The following is a 19,297-nucleotide window of genomic DNA, read 5'->3' on the forward strand; positions in this document are numbered from 1 at the left end:
TTTATTGGTCATTTGGAAAACCTCTATTGAGATGTATACTTGAGTCTTCTGCCCGTTTTTCTATTGGGTTGTCACCTTTTCCTTACTGATTTGATGAATTCTTTATTTTGGATTGAAGTGCTTTGTCAGATGTTTTTAAATATTTTTTTCTCATAATTGAAGTTTGCCTTTTCATTCTTATACTGGTATCTTTTGATGAACAGAGTTCCTAATTTCAACGTAAATTGAAATTTTACATTTAATGTAAATATACATGTATAAATTTAATGGAAAATGTAAAATCCAACTTAACCAATATTTTCCCTTAAGGCTGGTCTTTTTGGGGTCTTGTTTAAGAAATCTCAGCCTACATCAAATATATTCTCTTATGTTATTTTCTAGATGCTTTATCATTTAAACTTTCACATTTAGATCTACCATGTACCTCAAAATGATTTTTATGTAAGTAGGATGTAGGGGTAGAGATTTTTTTCCATTGTGATATTCAATTGACTGTTGAAAAACCACCCTTTCCTCACTGCATTGCATGCCACCCTTGTCATAGTGACTCTAAACCTGTGGAGCTGTTTCTAGATACCTTTCCAGTGGTCATTTGTTTATCCTTGGGCCACAGCCATGTTTTTTTGTTTGTTTGTTTGTTTTGTAATAGTAATTAGAAGCCAAGTTATTTTTAAGTCTACAGATTGCTTTGTATTGGGCAGTTTGTCTACCGTTTCTTCTAGCACTCCAAACAATGCCTTAATGAGGGCTCCAGAGAAACATGGGTCTCTTTCAAAATTAAGTATTAATGGGACTTACTATTATTACCACCACCACCACCACATAGCTAACACTTACATAGTGTTTACTATGTGCCAGGCACTCTTCTAAGCACTGAACACACATTAACTCACTTAATCTTCCCAATAAGTCTATGAGGTAGGTACTATATTCCCTTTTATGGATGAGGAAATTTAGTCATAGGGAGATAAGTGACTTGCCCCAAGTCACCTGCTATTAAGTATTGGGGCCAGGACTCAACACCAGCAGTCTGGTCCAAGTTCTGTGTTCTCAACTGCTACCCTTTGCTGCCTCTTACAGGAAATGCAGCCAGACAATGGGGTCGGTTGGTGGGGTGCACCAGTCTCCTAATTCATGGACCATCGATTATTCCACAGCAATTTGACTGTGGATGATTCCTCTTGCGCCTCTGTCCATTCACCCCTCTTTGGAGTGCTGAAGTATTTATTTGAAGGTGGGTTGGTAAACTTAGCTTAAACTCTCCATATACTGTGGCTTGATGTAAAAACCTTTCTTGATAGTTTCTTTTCCAACCTCATCTTCCTCCTAAACCCTCAAATGTCCTGTTCTGTTCTGTGACAGGCAGTCAGGTGGGGCCACAAAAAGAGACACAGGAGAGGCTCAGAGAAACAAACTTTATTATAACCACAGATCCTAGAAACAGGAGGCACGACACCACTCAGGTACCCACACCACAAAATCACCTGCAGAAGCACCAGTGTTGGTCAGGAAGCAGAGGGACAGGAGTGAAGGAAGAGTCTAGGCCATGGTGGTAGTTTCTGCATTTTTGCAGAAAAGGCAAAGCAGGACAGGGTGAACAGTTTAGGACTGGCTATCTTGAATAATTACAGCAGGCTCTAAGCTATAGGACTGGTCCCTACTTGCCTGGTACCTGGTCCTGGGATGATTAAGGCAGAGGAATATTGCTTCCTGGAGTGTATGCGCCAGATAGAGCAGGTATGGATCTGGATTGGTTAGTTTGCATATTAAAGGCTCTTCACTAATTCTAAGAACTGGCTAGTCTCAATAGGGCAGTCTCTCCCCAGTCAGAAAAAAAAAAAAAATTAAGATGTGAAAACTTTATAATATACAAAAAATTTAAAAAACCATAAACAATACATGTATTCTGTATTCAAAGTACCTGTAGTACCCAACTGCCATGTGCTTTATCTCAGAGCATATGCTATTTATTGCTTTAGTTGCACTTGTCTTGTTTATCTTCAAATCTTAGATCAAATACCAGTTTTCTCAGGCCAAAGCCCTGATGACCACAGATGCAGTTAAGAGCTATTTCCATATCACACCTTGGTGGTTGTAGCACTTTTCAGATTGCTGTAATTATTGGTTAATATACCTTTTCTTCTACTAACTGTGAGACCCTTCTGAGGGACTGGGGATTGGGAAGAGGTAGAAGTATTGTTTGAAAGAATAAGTGAATAAGCGAATGAATAAGTCAATGAGTGAATGAAACTCTCCCTACCAAAAACAATATTCCATTCTCTTCCTTTTTTTCTAATCAGTACCATGAACCACATCTACAACATGGTGTGATGGCAGCTCTTTCTTGCGTCCTTTCACCCACAGCTGTGACTTTTACCAGGGCCCCTTTTAAAGGGGTGAGCCTGGAGAGGCCGAAGTAAAAGTAAGGCTCACAATTTTCATTGGTCAGCTATTGGTATCAGTAGTCTGAGTTTTAGTATCATAGAATTAATTTACTAGCAAAATAGAAACATATTTGGAGGCAGAAATTTTAAACAAAAAATTAAGAATTCTAGTGTTCACAGTTTACTCACTGTTGTAAGTCTACCTTAAGGAATTAATCCTAACAAGTGGTAAGCAAAAGCTATTATTTCATTGTAGAGATGCAGAATGAAGCTCAAAAATGCCAAATGACTTGGTTTAAGGTTCCAAAGCTAGTAAGTGGGAGGGGCAAAATTCTAATTTGAATTCCAGGGTTTCTACTAAATCTGGATCATTTTCATTACGACACACTGCTTGACTTACATTTATTTCCCCTCAGCTTTTATTTACAGACAACAAAAAAGATGCATGTTTCATGTTTGCAAGCACTGAGTTAATGGTCATTTTGAATGCTTCTCAATCGAGGTAACCAGCAGAGCATTCTCAAAATGCAGTTCGTTAGCACAGCAGTATGAGACAAGTAAGCAAATATAAACATCTCATTAACAGAGAAGCTGATGTGCAGAATTATTTTAGGGGCCTATGCATTTCTAAGGAGGATACAAAGCACATAGCAGCTTGTAAAGAACCTCTAGGTGTACCTAGATAGAGTTAAATGAAGAGTCTTACCAAACGTTTCTAAGTAATAAGTAAAATCAGGGATACAAGATACAAAGTATAGTGAGTTGGTGCTACAGAAATAGACAAAAAATTATAAATCTAGTGGAAAATGAGGTACGTGATCATAAAATTTAAATTAAGGCAATGTGAACAACGGAGTCAACAGTGTATGAAAATCTGAACACATTTTTACATATCTAATGAAAATAGAAAGTAATATTGTATAAAACTAGTGTAGAATGATTTTTTAAAATGTCTTTTCTGTTTTAATTTATTTATCAGCAGGTGAGTCCACTGATCCTATTTTTTGAAATTTCCATTTAAAAACATTCACATTAATATTAACTTCTTGTATGTGGAACAAGAGTTGAATGTCTTTCATATGTTTCTATGCAGGTGGTTTTAAAAATCCATGCTGATATACATATTTATCTCTGCAGCTTTTATAAAGGCATTCCTGTACTATGACCCTTCAGAAACTGAAGTATGAAATACCTGACTTATTAGCCCTCTCTCTTTCTCCTCAGTCATCCTCAAGATTCAAGGAAATGTGTAAGATTCATAAACTTTGGCTGGGGATCTCTGCATCCATATGCTGTTATCTATTCCTAAGTGCTATTTCATGAAACATCATTAACGAAACAGGAAACAGAAACATCAAATGTTTTATTCTACATTTTTAATTCAAAAATATAAACAATATTTACATAGCATTACATATGAGTATTTACATAGCATTACATAGAGGCAGTAAGAAATGTCACTTTGGGGGTTAATGATCATTATACTTAAAATATATAGTCTTTCAACTACATGGTATACAATGAAAAGGATTATTAAAGAGTATAATGAAGAAAAATGATATAATGAAAAATTATTAGCTATATGCTCAAAATTTACATTAAGTATATTCTGCATCCTAATATTTTTTCCTTATTAAAACAAAATACAAGCCTACTAACTTATTAAGCCTAAGTTTGCTTTCAATAAATCACCTTGTCAATATAACATAAATTTACAGTTTATTCATTATTTACAATCTTTAAACATACGTAATAGAAGTGCAAAACTTTGACAATGCTCTTAAAAATGTTAAATAATTTAAAAACTATAAAGTTTAATCTATTAAGTATAAAAACTATATTGGGGAAAATATCACACATTATAGCTTAATAAAGGTAAATGACATTTCATGAAAAGAGTGTACTGACCTAATAATACAGACATACAAAGAAATGAATATGTACCATTTTTTGAGATGCCTATTAATCCAATGGTGAATTAGTCCACTGCCAAACAGGGTGAGCAATTAAGATGAGGCAAATTGAGTCAGCAATATACAATTATAAATTTCTAAGTAAATTGGAAAATATTTTTCAACATTTAATAAAATATATAAAACAAGAAAATACTGAACTGAAAAGTAGGCTTGAATTTGTAATCAAATAATTTTTTCAATGTGAGAAAATGTAGGCAAATCCCAGCTGAGAAAATAATCTACAGAGACGAATGATGGGGACTGTTTTATCATGAAAAAGTGTTATGCTGAAAGCAGTATTTAGATTTTTTTTTGCCCCACTGTCAGTGTTGTCTAATTTGAGTTGGTGAATTAAACACTGTAATAAAAAACAATAGTGTCCATTGTACCACATTATATACTCACAAAGCAAGTTATGTGTCCACAGGTTATAAAAATAAATCTTTCTATAGATTAAAAACAAATAAAATAATTTGTATAAATTTTAAAACATATGGAAAAACTAACCTGATAATCATGACTTTTTTGGTCATGATTATGTTGTCTTTAAGTTATCTATTCAATAAATTAAATCAAAAATCTTTGATCCACCAATGTTTTGGATGCCAAATTCTTCTGTCCTACTGTGTTACGGATAAATCTAAAAATCTGGGGAAAAAATTAAAACAATTCAGAATGAAAAAATATATATACAAAGAAAATTAAATATGCACATCAATTAAAATATCTAAATTAAACTAGCTGTGAGCTAGATCTTCAATGCTTGCCTTTTTGTTATGTTAACATCTGGTGCAGAGGGTGAACAGGACTCTAATTACTGCTCATATCTGGCATGCAGGAGATACACAATTTAAGTGCCTTCCTACTGGATTCCTTTCACGTTTGCTCAAGCAACTAACACCCTCCACAAGACCCCAATATTTCATTGGCCCTGAAGGAGAGTGATGTTGGTTGAAATGTTATTTCTTTTTTTTTGGTAGGGTTAATCATATTGTAAACCGTTATAACTTCCTAGTAAAAGTTGACAGTTACTTTCTGCTACGAAAATAAATATCTACCTAGTTTCAACATACTTTTTTAAAAGAAACCCAGAAAAAAATTAAAACTTTACCTCTTGTTGTAGGTATGTAAGGAAGGCTGCTAAAATAAAATTTTGGCAAGCCAAATCCACAACACAGAAGAACAGCAGATCATAAATAAGAAGAGTGGCTTCGTTTCCATAATACAGAACACTGCTGAAAGAATACCCTTCATCTATTTTTAAAAAAAGCAATTTATAAGATATAAATTAGAAATTTAAAAATAGAATATACCTGTGATAAATTTCTGGTGATAAAATTTGGATATTTAAAAACAGCATAATAGAAACTAGTTACTATTTATAATATTTCATGGCTTATAAAAAAGGATATTAAAATTTGCTAATCTAAAAGGTTTGTCAAAGAACTCTGCTCATAAAATTCAGTTTTAACATTCGTACCAAGGGTTGGTAATTGCTAATAGTGTATGTATATCATCAATACCTTTCAAAGATCAAGTAATGAATATCCTTTCTCTGTTTTGTATAACTAAAGGCTAAATAACCTTAGAAAGATTCTCTATGATCTAGTAAGTTAAAAAAGCAAAACAAAATCAGCAAGGACTAGAACAGTACATAGTATGCTATAATTTGTCTCTCCAATAGTCCCCTAAGGTTCTGCTCTGAGACCTCTTCTCACTTTGCAAGGAGAGGGTTGTCGGTTTTGGAAGGTGAACATCCTTTTAAGATCTCATAGAAGCTACAGACCCTTTTGCCAGAGTGGGGAAAAACAAGTACAGTATACATATACGAATCTTGCACACAATTTCAGGGAGGTTCAGAGAACCACTGAAGCTGCCCAGAGACACCCAATTAGAAACTCCTGTTCTATACAAGGGGATCTCTGGCATGCTGGTAATGTTCTTTATTGATCAGGGTGCTAGTTTACAGGGATATCTTCGGTTTATGAAAATTTACTGACTTTTATGCTATATCCATACAAAATATGGATTTGTATATATATATACATATATATATACGTATATATATGTATATATATGTATATATATATACATATATATATACACTTGTATATGTATTTTAAAAAATAAACAACCCCGCTCTATATGCTCTTCCTGGGTGATCTTTCATTGCCATTGCTCCATCATTTGATGAGACTCTCCAGCTTATCTTATGCCTTTGCTTTCTCCTACGATCCAGTCTCCTACATTTAAAGCCTTATTGGACATCTCTTCCTAAATGTCCCAAAGGTACCTCAGACACAACATATTCAAAACTAAATTCATCTGCTTTTCCTCACAACCTGGTCCTCCACCTGCACTCCCGTTGTTAAAGGCACCACCACCAACCACCTAGGCATACAAGCTGAAAATCTGGATAGTTTTTGACTATTTTTTCTCTTCTGCTCTTTTTTTCCTTAACAACTGTGGCATTAAATGTAATCTTTCTTCTCTTTATCCCCATTACTGCTGCCTTAGCTCATTTCTCATCATCTCTCTATAAAGATGAAGATTATGACTACAGTATTGTTATTAGAAACAGTAATAACATCACTTTACTGGGTGCCTACCCATACCAGGTACTGGTACATACCAGGTTCTTTATACATGATAACACATGTATAAACACAACGACCTTTAGAGTGTTGTACTTAATTTTACAGAGAGGACATTAAAGTTCAGAAAGTGTAAACAACTTTCTCAAGTTCACAACATTGGAAGTCGGATTTTGAATCCAAGACCAGAAGACTTTGAAAGCTATATTGCTATGTTTTTACCTTAACCTATTCACTACTGCCAGAGCAATTCTTCCAATTTACAAACCAGATCTGCTTAGGACTTTTTGTTGACATCCATGTTCATTAACAGTAGTTTCCAAATTGTTTTAATCATGTATCTCTATTAGAATAAAATATTGAGCATACATCCCACAATAGGCATATTTTATCATTACTATATATAAATCTTTAAAAATATAAATTAGAAATGGTGGAATTGCAATATACAAATAGACATTTTAATATTGTCTTCTCATACTTCCACGGATCAACCTGCACATCTTTTGTGGGACAAAAATTTTTTTTAAAAAAAACCTTTTTTTTCAACAACTGCTTTATGGGATAATGTAAAACTCCTTAGGGTATCAGACAAAGATTTTGGGATTGGATCTCTGCCCTCTTTCTCTTTCAAGCACTCTATTTCACTGTGTCCCACTTCATCAAGGCTTCAATCATGAAGTTTCTAAGTGCATAATGCCCTTTTTCTCTTCTGCACAAGTGTCTCTGCTTCTTCCCTTGACCCTTCTGTTTGATAATTGCAACTTGTTTTTAAGTTCAAACATCTCCATGTTGCCTCTCTGGCTTTACCCTGTGTCTGGTTAGATTTTCTCCTTTTCTCTCTGTACCCAGTATAAGCTGTGCCTGTGCAGATATCTCCCCCAGCATCTCTCCACTCTCCCATTCACATGCCTACCTTCCATAATTTACTAAACAAGATGCTCAAGAGAGACCATTAGTCTGTGTATTCCAGGACTGGCACAACATGTAGCACTCCGTAATGCATGGGTAAGTGATACACAGACCAGGACACTGGTTACATCATTTCCACTCTTACCAAGCCATACAAGAGCTTTTCAGTCACATTAAAAGTGACACATACACTACCATTTTAGTGATAAGAAACCATGTTTAGTCACTATTCCCATCAAAGATATCTGTGATTTTTAAGAATTTGGATAAAATAAAAAATTAAATGTTAAAAATTAATTGTAAATGTTGTTCTTGCTCAATATTCAAATGTTTAATTATTTCCTAAGTTTGCCACCAAATGAACATTCCAATAAAATCTGAATTTTATTTGTTTCTCTCTCTTCTATGTGTGCCACTGATTTTGACATTCAGCATTTTTACTTTCTTGTAGAATAATGATCTTTTATGTATTTGTTTCTTGCTACATGAGAATAAAATGGAACACAGAAAACTATAGTTCCACGAAGTTAACTAAGTTCATTATGTTTCTTCTGTTTTCATATAAAATTAGAAAAGAAAAAGAAAAATTAATAACTACCAGCACTTTTTTTTCAAAGTTTAAAAACAGTAATCAAGTTCAGCACAGGCATTTGAAGGATACCATTGTAAAAGATGCTTTTTTCCATTGGTTCCATGAATTCCACTCCAAGAATTCTTTCAAGAAGCAATTTATCTTTTATAAAGTAGTCCATTTCCTTATGAACCTAATATAAAAAGCCAGAGTCATTTCAAAAATAGTAGTGAAATAAATGTTTCCCAATTTTTGTAAAATCACAAGAAGAGAAAACAAAAAATGAATAGCACACAAAGAAAATCTGTTCTTTAAAAAGACAATTTACTACACTGTGCTTTATATTCCTACACTGGGCTCTTTAGGAATATTTTAAGTTTTAAATGCCCTTAGTAGTGTTTGGGGCTAGATATACTGAAAATCAACTTATAACAAGTTTTTCAGGTATACAACTATAGCATATTTCTATAATGAATAATACAGTAATATTTTGATAACTGGCTAACAAGATTCCAGTACAGACATATTTTAAGGTAATCACTAACATGCTAATAACAGACATGTAAAATCTCATTTTATTCTTTCACAACCTAACTCACAGTATTAATTCTGACAGCAAAAAAAGCGGGGAGGAGGGTTTCCTAAGTCCACTGACTTGGTTGAAGAAATAACTGACATTTCTGGTTAATTTTTTTAAAAACTGCATTTGATTAGCTTAAATATAAACGCTGACATACATACATGATCAATGAAAGAGCCAAGAAATTTATTCATAGTATGATATGCTTTTATACTCTGCTCAAAAGTACTTGCTGATGAACTCAATAATCTAGCAGGGCCATTTTTCTAATGTGAAAAAGAGACAAAAATAAACGCAACATGGCTTACAGTCTTGGTATTTAAATAACATGAAATATTGGCAAAATATATCTTAACTACTTTATACCAACCCTTGTTAGTGTCTCATGAATTCTGTCATAGTGCTGTCTCATCTGGTCAGAAATTGCAATCTGAAAAGTCTGACCCTCTGTGTTGGGTACCAAACCTCTTTGGCTACATAAATTTTCCTGAAAATTTAAAGGATTTAAATTAAGATCAAGATTATGAAAATTTCGCCTGTTTCAACAAGAAAATGAAACATTTTTTATTTTAGTTGGTATCACATATTACAAAATTCAGAAGCCAACTGAAATTTTACTGAAACTGTATTTGAGACAGAGATTTTAACATTATCCAAGGTCCCCACTCTAGATTTTACTGAGTTCTATTTTGTTATACTCCTTTGCAGGTCTCTATATCATCTCCTTTACTATCCAACTTTTTAAATAATCCATACTAAGTTCATTGTACATTGATATTCTTAAGTTTCTTTGATTAACTTTATTGCTTTTTAATGCATGCCAAATAGTCTTAGAATGAACTACTTTTATAAATACAAATGGTCCTTTTTGTTTTCTAAACACTTTTAAAACACTTGCTTAATTAATTCCAATACATGACCCAACAGTTAATGTTATGAATCAGATATCCATTTCAGGTCTCCTTGACATGACTTGCCTGATTCCTGACAACCACAAACACATAAAATTTTGTCCTATCCCACCACCTCTCCAATTCCCACTGATACTACAAGGTCAGCTCAAGTCCACTTGCCTCCATTATCTTGCTTTTATTTGCCTACTCTAGAGCTTAATACTCTCCTTTGTCTTAATTTAATCTGCAAGCATAACATAACACTTGGTTTTCTACAGTCTTAAAGGAAATCTACACGTAATAAATGTCTGTTTTTTAAAAAACATGTGTCTCCTTCACCCACCCCCCAATTAAACACATGCTACTGCAGAGAATTTATAAAATATGAAGAGGCACAAAAAAGGAAAAGAAAAAAAATCATCTATAATCTCAACACCCAGAGATACAGGTATTTGAAAGTATTTTATCTCTAGTCCTTTGTCTAGGCATATACAAATAGATGGCATAAAATTTGCATTATACCAATTTCTTTTTCACTTAACAGTATATCCTGAGCAACTCTCCATGTCATTAAATATTCTATATAACATAATTTTTCTATATTCTATATAACTATTCTATATAAATATTCTATGTAACATAATTTTTAATGTCTACCTTTTACTGTACTGGTAAACCAATTTATTTAATATTCTCTTTTTTACATGTGCTTTTGCCCTTATAAATAACCCCTGTGATGAAGATTGTGAACCTAATTAGCTATTCACACTGCTAATTATTTTCTTGAGTTAGATTCATAGAATTGGTTGAGTCAAAGATAATAAACTTTTAACTTGGTGTATATTGCCAAGTGCTTTCAAGAAGGTTAATAAAATTTACCCTAAGACAAGTAGTTTTATGGGTGCCCATTTCACCATGTCCATGACGCTATAAAGTATTAGCTTTAAAAAAACAGTTTGCTAATTTAAAGAGGACAAAAATGTTATTTTTATATTTATTTCTTTGATTGTTTATGAGCTAAACAGTTTTTTGACGTTTATCACTCTCGTTTCTTATTTGTGTATTTTTAAAAATTTTTTGTCCTTTTTCCATTGAGGTTTTAACTTCGTGTTTACTTATCGATTTGTATGAGTTTCAATAATATCATTAATATCTGTCATATTTACTGAATTTTACCCTAATTTTCCATGTCTTTCATTTATGACTGTTGGGTATATAAATGTTCTATACCAATAAAGTAAAATCAATGAAAATTTCCTTTTTGATGCTTTTTATTCTTTATGCTTACAATGTCATCTCCCAATCTGAAATATTCTTTTCCAGGTTTTTATAGTTTCTTATTTTACATTCACTTTTCAATCCAGGTGTAATTTCTATCCCTTAATCAACTGATCCAATTAAATATGTCAAGTAAATCATCTGAGATTCCGTTATCATGTATTAAATTTTTATAAGTTATAGTTATAGTCTTTTGGTTTTTTCTTTTTAAACGTTTTGGTGGAAATTTTATAATGTACATAGCAAGAGAAAAAGTAATCCCTCACCCAAGTTCAATAATTACTAACATTTCACCAATTTTGTTTCATCTATCCTCTCAACTTTTCTTTTTTCTTTTAAAACAAACCCCAGATACCATGTCATTTCACTTGTAAATACTGCTGCATGTATCTCTAACAAGGTATTAAAAAAAAAAGACATGCCATTTTCACATCTAACAAGATTAATCTTCTTTAATATAATTTAATTTTAGTCCACTAAATTTCCCAGATTCTTTCCAAAGTTTTTATTTTTTTTTAATAGTTGGTTTGTTTGAATCAGGATCCAAAGTCCACATACTGTATTTGTTTTGTTTCTTAAGTCTCTCTTACTATCTAACAGTTCTTCCACCACCCCTTCTTTTATTTTCATGCCTTTGATTTGTTGGAGACACTGGGTCATTTGTCCTGTGAGACATCTTACATTTTGGATTTGGCTAATCACTTCCGGTAGTATTAATTTGTCTATTCCCTCTATTTCCTGTAAACTAGTGGTAAGATCTAGAGGCTTGATTATATTCAGGTTCAATTTTTTAGACAAGAATATTTCCTGGGTGATATTATGTACTTCCTACTGTGTCATAACAGGAGGTAAAGAATGTCAGTTTTCTTAATTTTAACTGTAGTAAGATTGAGCCGGTGTGTTCAGATTATGTCAACCTGTACTTCATTATAAATTCCCTGTCCACTTTCACTTTTAGCATCCATTGATGATTGTAGCCTATATACATCAATCCATTCATCATTACAAAATGGTGATTTTCTAACTTAAAATTCCTTTTACTTTCTTCTATAAGGAAGAACTTTCCCTCATGAATTATTTGGACACTCTGAAATACAGTTCATACAGGAATTGAAGGGTGAAATTTGATCCTTTGCCTTTATCAATGTTCACGGCAATGAGTTGGTATCCTAGCAATTTTCAAAAGTAATCAATGAGTTTTAAAAATATTATTGCAAATCCTAGATTAAGAAAAGAGAACCCATCTCTCAAAAATAAAAAGATGTAAAACACATTCATTCATACCGCTTCTCTTTTAAGATTCAGATTCATTTCTTCCATGTTAGTATCTGCATGCCCGTGTACTGATCTACCATGAATGTAATAACCAAAACATTTGTGGGATAACAGAAACACTGATATCTATAAAAAGATAAGGATAAGGAGCAATTAGCAACTCATCTGCAAAACAGTAATTTTTTTTTCTTAAAATTGGTTCCTTTCTTTCAAAATAATTAGTGTTGAATTCTTGGAAAATATATAGAGGATAATAAGATGGTAAAGGATAATGAGGTTATTATTAAAAAGTAGATGGAAAACAGATTGAAGGTATTTTCTAAGAAAACAAGAAATAGGGCTGATATATGAAAACTTTTCAAGGACTCTCCGCTGAGTAAACTTTGGTGGCATGAGGAATTTACAATTAAAAAACTACAAATAAAAAAGAAAAAACTAACATAGTAAATATTAATTTGGAGCTCATTATAACTATCTCTGGAATTGACAACCACTGAAAATTAGACTAAAGATCCAATTATACCAATTTTAAAAATACCAATACTAAAAATCCAATTTTAAAGCCTTTCTTAATGTACTCATGACCTTCAAAAAGGGAAAAATAACAGTTGCAAGATAAAGTCAGAAAGTACTTACATTGCTCATACAGCATAAATCAACAAACTGTCCAATTTTATCTTCTATAAATCTCTCATAAAAGACAGCAAAGAACACAATCTGAAACATTAAGCCAAATTTATGCTTATTAGCTTATAGGATTTAATTTTCTTTTATAGCCACAGTGTAGTATCTTAAGACAAAAGAAGTTCCAACCAAGAACACAGTGGCCTCTAATTGTTCCTATGGGATAAAATCCTACTTACCATTTGATTCTTCTGTGAAAAGAAGGTTTTGAAACTGTGTTAAGATTCAATGAGGGAGCTTATATTGAATTTTAAAACTTTTTCTGTGTCATTAAAACAAGATAGGCCAAACATGGGTGAAGAAAGAAAGGGGCTTTTAACATTTAGGATAAATCATTGTATTAATGGCCAGATTTATGTCTGGTTCTGCAATTCTGCCCATCTCCTAAATTCCAAACGCTATTTGACAAGTTGCTGTTTTCAAATTAATCTTCTCTACCAGAGCAGCACATCAAAAGCATACTTGTATATCAAGTATTCTATTTCAACTACAGATGAATTAAATATTCAAATGGAATGGTTTCGAGTGTTTTCTTAGATTTAATAACAATATACAAAGGGAAGTTTTATAAATCAGAAAAGTTTACACTGAAGTCCTCAGATGTGCTTCAGAAAAAGATAACATTTCCTAACTATACAATTTAAAGCCATCCCCACTGTCTCTGCCATCCCCCTTTTTTTTTTAAGTTTTTAATCCTTTTATAGGTTACCTAAACCACTTTTGATTAAGAAAACTGTAGAAGATTAGAAAAAAAAATGGAGGCGTGAGGTGAGCCTCCGTAACGCTCCCCTGTAATTTACAACGAATCGGACAACAATAACTCCACAAAGGACTCCTTGCACAGCAGACAGGGAAGACGAAGAGGCCCACTACTGAATTCACCTCCAGGTGGGTGAATCGCGCGAGCGGGGGAGGAGGGAGAGAAGAAGTGCGGAGACGGAGCCCCGCGGGCGCAGGACACAGACCTAGCTCAGTGCTCCGTGCTCAATGCATCCTGGAACTACCGCAGCTGCGAGAGAGGGAAGGACTCGGATAACTCCGAAGAAAGGAGATAACAAAAATCAGAGCAGGACTAAATGAAATAGAGAAGAAAAAGACAATAGAAAAAATTAGTGTGACAAAGAGCTGGTTCTTTGAAAAGATTAACAAAATTGACAAACCCTTGGCTAGACTCACTAAGGTAAAAAGAGAGAAGACACTAATTAACAAAATCAGAAATGAAAAAGGGGAAGTTATCACGGACACCACAGAAATACAAAGGATTATCCAAGAATACTATGAAGGACTATATGCCACCAAATTTAATAACTTAGAAGAAATGGACAAGTTCTTAGAAACATATAGCCTTCCAAGGCTGAATCATGAAGAACTAGAAAATCTAAACAGGCCGATCACCAGTAACGAAATTGAATCAGTCATCAAAAACCTTCCTAAAATCAAAAGTCCTGGACCAGATGGCTTCACCAGTGAATTCTACCAAACCTTCAAAGAGGATCTAATACCAATCCTGCTCAAACTCTTCCAAAAAATTGAAGAAGAGTCAGTACTCCCTAACTCATTTTATGAGGCCAACATTACCCTGATACCAAAACCTGGTAAGGACAACATAAAAAAAGAAAACTACAGACCTGTATCTCTGATGAATACAGATGCTAAAATCCTAAACAAAATTCTAGCAAATCGAATACAACAATGCATTAAAAAGATTATTCTTCACGACCAAGTGGGGTTCATCCCCGGGACACAAGGATGGTTCAACATTCGCAAATCCATCAATGTGATACATCACATTAACAAAATAAAGGACAAAAATCCCATGATTCTATCAATTGATGCACAAAAAGCATTTGATAAGATATAACATCCATTTATGATTAAAACACTTACTAAAATTGGTATAGAAGGAAAATACCTCAACATAATAAAGGCCATATACGACAAGCCCTCTGCTAATCTCATAATTAATGGTGAAAAGCTGAAGCCCTTTGCTCTACGTTCAGGAACACGACAAGGTTGTCCCCTATCACCTCTGCTTTTCAACATAGTGTTGGAAGTCCTCGCCAGAGCTATCAGGCAAGAGAAAGAAATAAAAGGCATCCAAATTGGGAATGAAGAAGTTAAACTGTCACTCTTTGCAGATGACATGATGCTATATATAGAAAACCCTAAAGGCTCCACCAAAAAGCTATTAGAAACAATCAATGAATACAGTAAAGTTGCTGGCTACAAAATCAATGTACAAAAGTCCATTGCTTTCCTATATACCAACAATGAAATCTCAGAAAAAGAGATAGAAAAAACAATTCCTTTTGCAATTGCAGCAAAAAGAATAAAATACCTAGGAATAAACTTAACCAAGGATGTGAAGGATTTATATGCTGAAAACTATAAAACATTTTTGAAAGAAATTCAAGAAGACACAAAGAAATGGAAAGACATTCCGTGCTCATGGATTGGAAGAATCAACATAGTTAAAATGGCCATATTACCCAAAGCCATATACAGATTTAATGCAATCCCCATTAAAATCCCAATGGCATTTTTTAAAGAAATAGAACAAAAAATCATCAGATTTGTTTGGAACCACAAAAGACCCGGAATAGCCAAAGCAATATTAAAACAAAGAACAATACTGGAGGTATCACACTCCCTGATTTTTGCTTGTACTACAGGGCTACAATAATCAAAACAGCATGGTATTGGCGGAAAAACAGACACATAGACCAATGGAATAAATTGAGAACCCAGAAATAAAACCACATAAATATGGACAGATAATTTTTGACAAAGAAGCTAAAAACACACAATGGAGGAAAGACAGCCTCTTCAATAAATGGTGCTGGCAGAATTGGATAGCTACGTGCAAAAGAATGAAACTGGACTGCTATCTGTCACCATGTACCAAAATTAATTCAAAATGGATCAAAGACTTAAGTATAAGACCTGACACAATAAACTGCATTGAAGAAAACATAGGTACTAAACTTATGGACCTTGGGTTCAAAGAGCATTTTATGAATCTGACTCCAAAGGCAATGGAAGTAAAAACTAAAATAAATGAATGGGATTATATGAAACTGAAAAGTTTCTGCACAGCAAAAGAAACTATTGACAAAATAATGAGGCAACCAAGTGAATGGGAGAAGATTTTCGCAAACAGTTTCTCTGATAAGGGTCTAATATACAAAATATACAAAGAACTCATGAAACTCAGCAACAACAAAACAAACAACCCAATTGAAAAATGGGCAGAGGACCTGAAGAGACATTTCTCCAAAGAGGACTTACAAATGGCAAATAGACATATGAAAAAATGCTCAACATCGCTAATCATCAGAGAAATGCAAGTAAAAACCACAATGAGATATCACCTCACCCCAGTCAGAATGGCTTTCATCAACAAGACAAATAGCAACAAGTGTTGGAGAGGCTGTGTAGAAAAAGGAACCCTCATACACTGTTGGTCGGAATGCAGACTGGTGCAGCCGCTATGGAAGGCAATGTGGAGGTTCCTCAAGAAATTACGAATAGAATTACCATATGACCCAGGAATCGCTCTCCTGGGTATCTACCCCAAAAATATAAAAGCATTTCTCTATAGAGACACGTGTACTCCAGTGTTCATTGCAGCTTTGTTTACGGTGGCCAAGACATGGAAACAACCAAAATGTCCTTCGATAGGTGAATGGATAAAGAAGTTGTGGTACATATACACAATGGAATACTATTCGGCGTTAAGGAAAGATGATATAGGAGCATTTGTGACAACATGGATGGATCTTGAGAGTATAATGCTAAGTGAAATATGTCAGACAGACAAAGCAGAGAACCCTATGATTTCACTGATATGTGGTATATAAACCAAAAGGAACAAGACAAACAAATGAGAAACAAAAACTCATAGACACAGACAATAATTTAGTGGTTACCAGAGGGTAAGGGGGTGGGGGGTGGGTGATGAGGGCAAAGGGGATCAAATATATGGTGATGGAAGGAGAACTAACTCTGGGTGGTGAACACACAATGGGATTTATAGACAATGTAATACAGAATTGTACACCTGAAATCTATGTAAATTTACTAACAATTGTCACCCCAATAAATTTAATTAAGAAAAAAAAAAAGAAAACTGTAGAAATTTAGTAACTGCCACAAGCAAATGCCAGGCGGTGGCACAAGTCAATTTTCCACAGAGTCCTGCTTTGCGGGGTGTCTGCACTGCTCTGGGTCTCTGCTCACACTTGCTGGAATCAATCGCGGCAGAATTTAGTCCACAGGTCGCTTTTCCCCATATTTCTTTGTAAACTCTTCAGCATTCTTACAGAAGTTTTTACGGTCCTTAGAGTATTCTTTAGCTAGGTCAGCCCGAAGGGGGTGCTGGGGCTGGGGGTCGTTCACCAGTGCTATGAGGGACTGGATTACTTGGTCGGTTTTGGTTGCTGGCTTCCAGTTTTCAGCACTAATTACTGGCAGACAGACCTGAACCTTTTCATCAACGTTGGGGTGATAGATCTTTGTTTTAAATGTGATCTTCGGTGGTTTGAATGGGTACTCTGCTGGAAAGTTGATTTCGATTCTGAAGGCCCCCTTATCAGATGGAGGGTTATCAGGAACAATAAGCCCTTGCCAAGTCAATAAATTAGCTTCATCAACCTGGATGTTACAAAAGTTTTTCATTCCACATTTGCGGATTTCTTCAAGCTCCTTCATCAGCCTCCTGCTGCCCGCCATCTTGGATCTGGTCTTGCTCTGCCATCCCCCATTCTTAATTTCCACTCCCCTCACCTCCATTTACTTACTCTCATCTCCCTGTTGATGCCTTTCATAGTACTTGTAATAACTTGTAACTTGTTTGTGTTACAGCATATCCTTGAGCTCAGCACATAAAATGTACTCATATATGTGAATGAATAAATAAAACAGGAGCTTATTGAAAACATTTTCCTAAATATTCTATGTATTTTTTAAATCCCTTCATAGGTCATGAAAAACAGCAACATTCAAAGTTTAAAAATTAAAGGATACCACTTAAAAATTGACGAAGCTGGGTTTAGGGAGATAAAAGGAGTGAACAACGAAGCCTAACATCATGAGACTCAAGAAGAGTTTGTACAGAAAAATTTATGGAACTGTAACAGGTTAAGGGAACTCTTGAGGATCCTTAAGGAATAAATACTGATAACCTTAGAAAGTGACCAGAGAGAGAAATACCTTCCTATTAGAATGATAGCAGAGTGAGGAACAAAGGAGGAGGTTAGATGGTGGTGCCTGAGACCACTGGTTGCTGCCCCAACAATCTTTTCCTCTTTCTCCTCATGACAGACCCTTTCTTTGATTGGGCACACTGATGCCCAGCTGAAAGAGGACAATGCAGTGAGGTGTGGCCATGTGACCAAGTTTTGGCAAAGGAGGTCTTGAATTGCACTTCTGAAATGGATCTTAAAGAGAGGGTGACCTCCTCTCCTCTGGCTCCTCACCACAACTCCATCAGCCATTATAGACCATAAGGTGACTTTAGAGATGGAAGTCCTGAGTGGCAGAGGAGAATAATAGGCTTCTGGGTCTGAAAGCAACCACTATTCTGGCCCTATACTGCCCACCTCTGCTCTTCTTTCTCATGGTTGAGATAAAATTCACTTTTGTCACAGTCATTGTTATTTTGTTGTTTTTTTTATTATACTCAAACATGAAAAGTTTCAGATGGTATCCCTTTAAATTATCTTACATCCAATGAATCTGATCTATTCACAAAAATTTATATTGGTAAATGTACAAAATAAAATATTTTCTATTATACTGATGATAACAAACCCCATACTCTTGACCCTGTCTTAAACCAAATTCAAATTTCTGTTTCTTTTCCTTTTCTGATTGTCAAATAATCCCTCATTAGCTCTATTCTCGTAACTTCAAATTTAAACAAGTGTCATCAATTCAAAATAAATGCAAATATAAGAGTGTATTCTCAGGTCACAGAATGCCACCTGGATCCAATTCTGTAGGAATTTTGGGATTTCAATTCCAAAAGATCTTTAAAAATAAGCTTTTTTAAAAGGCAGATATTTGTTCCCCATGTTCTAAGAAGTTTAACCTGGTCTTTCCAGAGGTACCATCTTCATTTGCTTATTTAAAAATTAAAGGAATTTTTAATCAAACAGAAAGGGTCTTTCC

General features: G+C 34.3%; 2 protein-coding genes across 5 annotated transcripts in view; both read right to left on the reverse strand.

Annotated features, from left to right (window-relative positions):
• Positions 1–3,726: 3,726 nt before the first annotated feature.
• TMEM67 (transmembrane protein 67) overlaps positions 3,727–19,297 on the reverse strand; it is a 69,644-nt gene continuing 54,073 nt past the window's right edge. Inside the window, exons 22-28 of one of the 4 annotated variants that reach the window (XM_081071134.1) lie at positions 13,079–13,159; positions 12,452–12,568; positions 9,367–9,483; positions 9,158–9,262; positions 8,507–8,609; positions 5,451–5,593; positions 3,727–4,987 (exon numbers count right to left, since the gene is read on the reverse strand). In XM_081071134.1, coding sequence (XP_080927260.1) covers positions 4,907–4,987; positions 5,451–5,593; positions 8,507–8,609; positions 9,158–9,262; positions 9,367–9,483; positions 12,452–12,568; positions 13,079–13,159 — 747 coding nt within the window. In that variant the 3' untranslated portion in view covers positions 3,727–4,906. Of the gene's footprint in view, positions 4,988–5,450; positions 5,594–8,443; positions 8,610–9,157; positions 9,263–9,366; positions 9,484–12,451; positions 12,569–13,078; positions 13,160–19,297 lie in introns of all 4 variants that reach the window. The other 3 variants (XR_013994810.1, XM_081071135.1, XR_013994811.1) reach the window with 3 other exon arrangements.
• LOC308506994 (ubiquitin-conjugating enzyme E2 L3-like) lies at positions 17,285–18,022 on the reverse strand. Its single transcript, XM_081071136.1, has one exon. The coding sequence runs from the start codon at positions 17,915–17,917 to the stop codon at positions 17,393–17,395; it is 525 nt and encodes a 174-aa protein (XP_080927262.1). The 5' UTR covers positions 17,918–18,022; the 3' UTR covers positions 17,285–17,392.

The sequence above is a fragment of the Rhinolophus hipposideros genome (genome assembly GCF_964194185.1).
Source record: "Rhinolophus hipposideros genome assembly, chromosome: 13".
Taxonomy (NCBI): Eukaryota; Metazoa; Chordata; class Mammalia; order Chiroptera; family Rhinolophidae; genus Rhinolophus; species Rhinolophus hipposideros.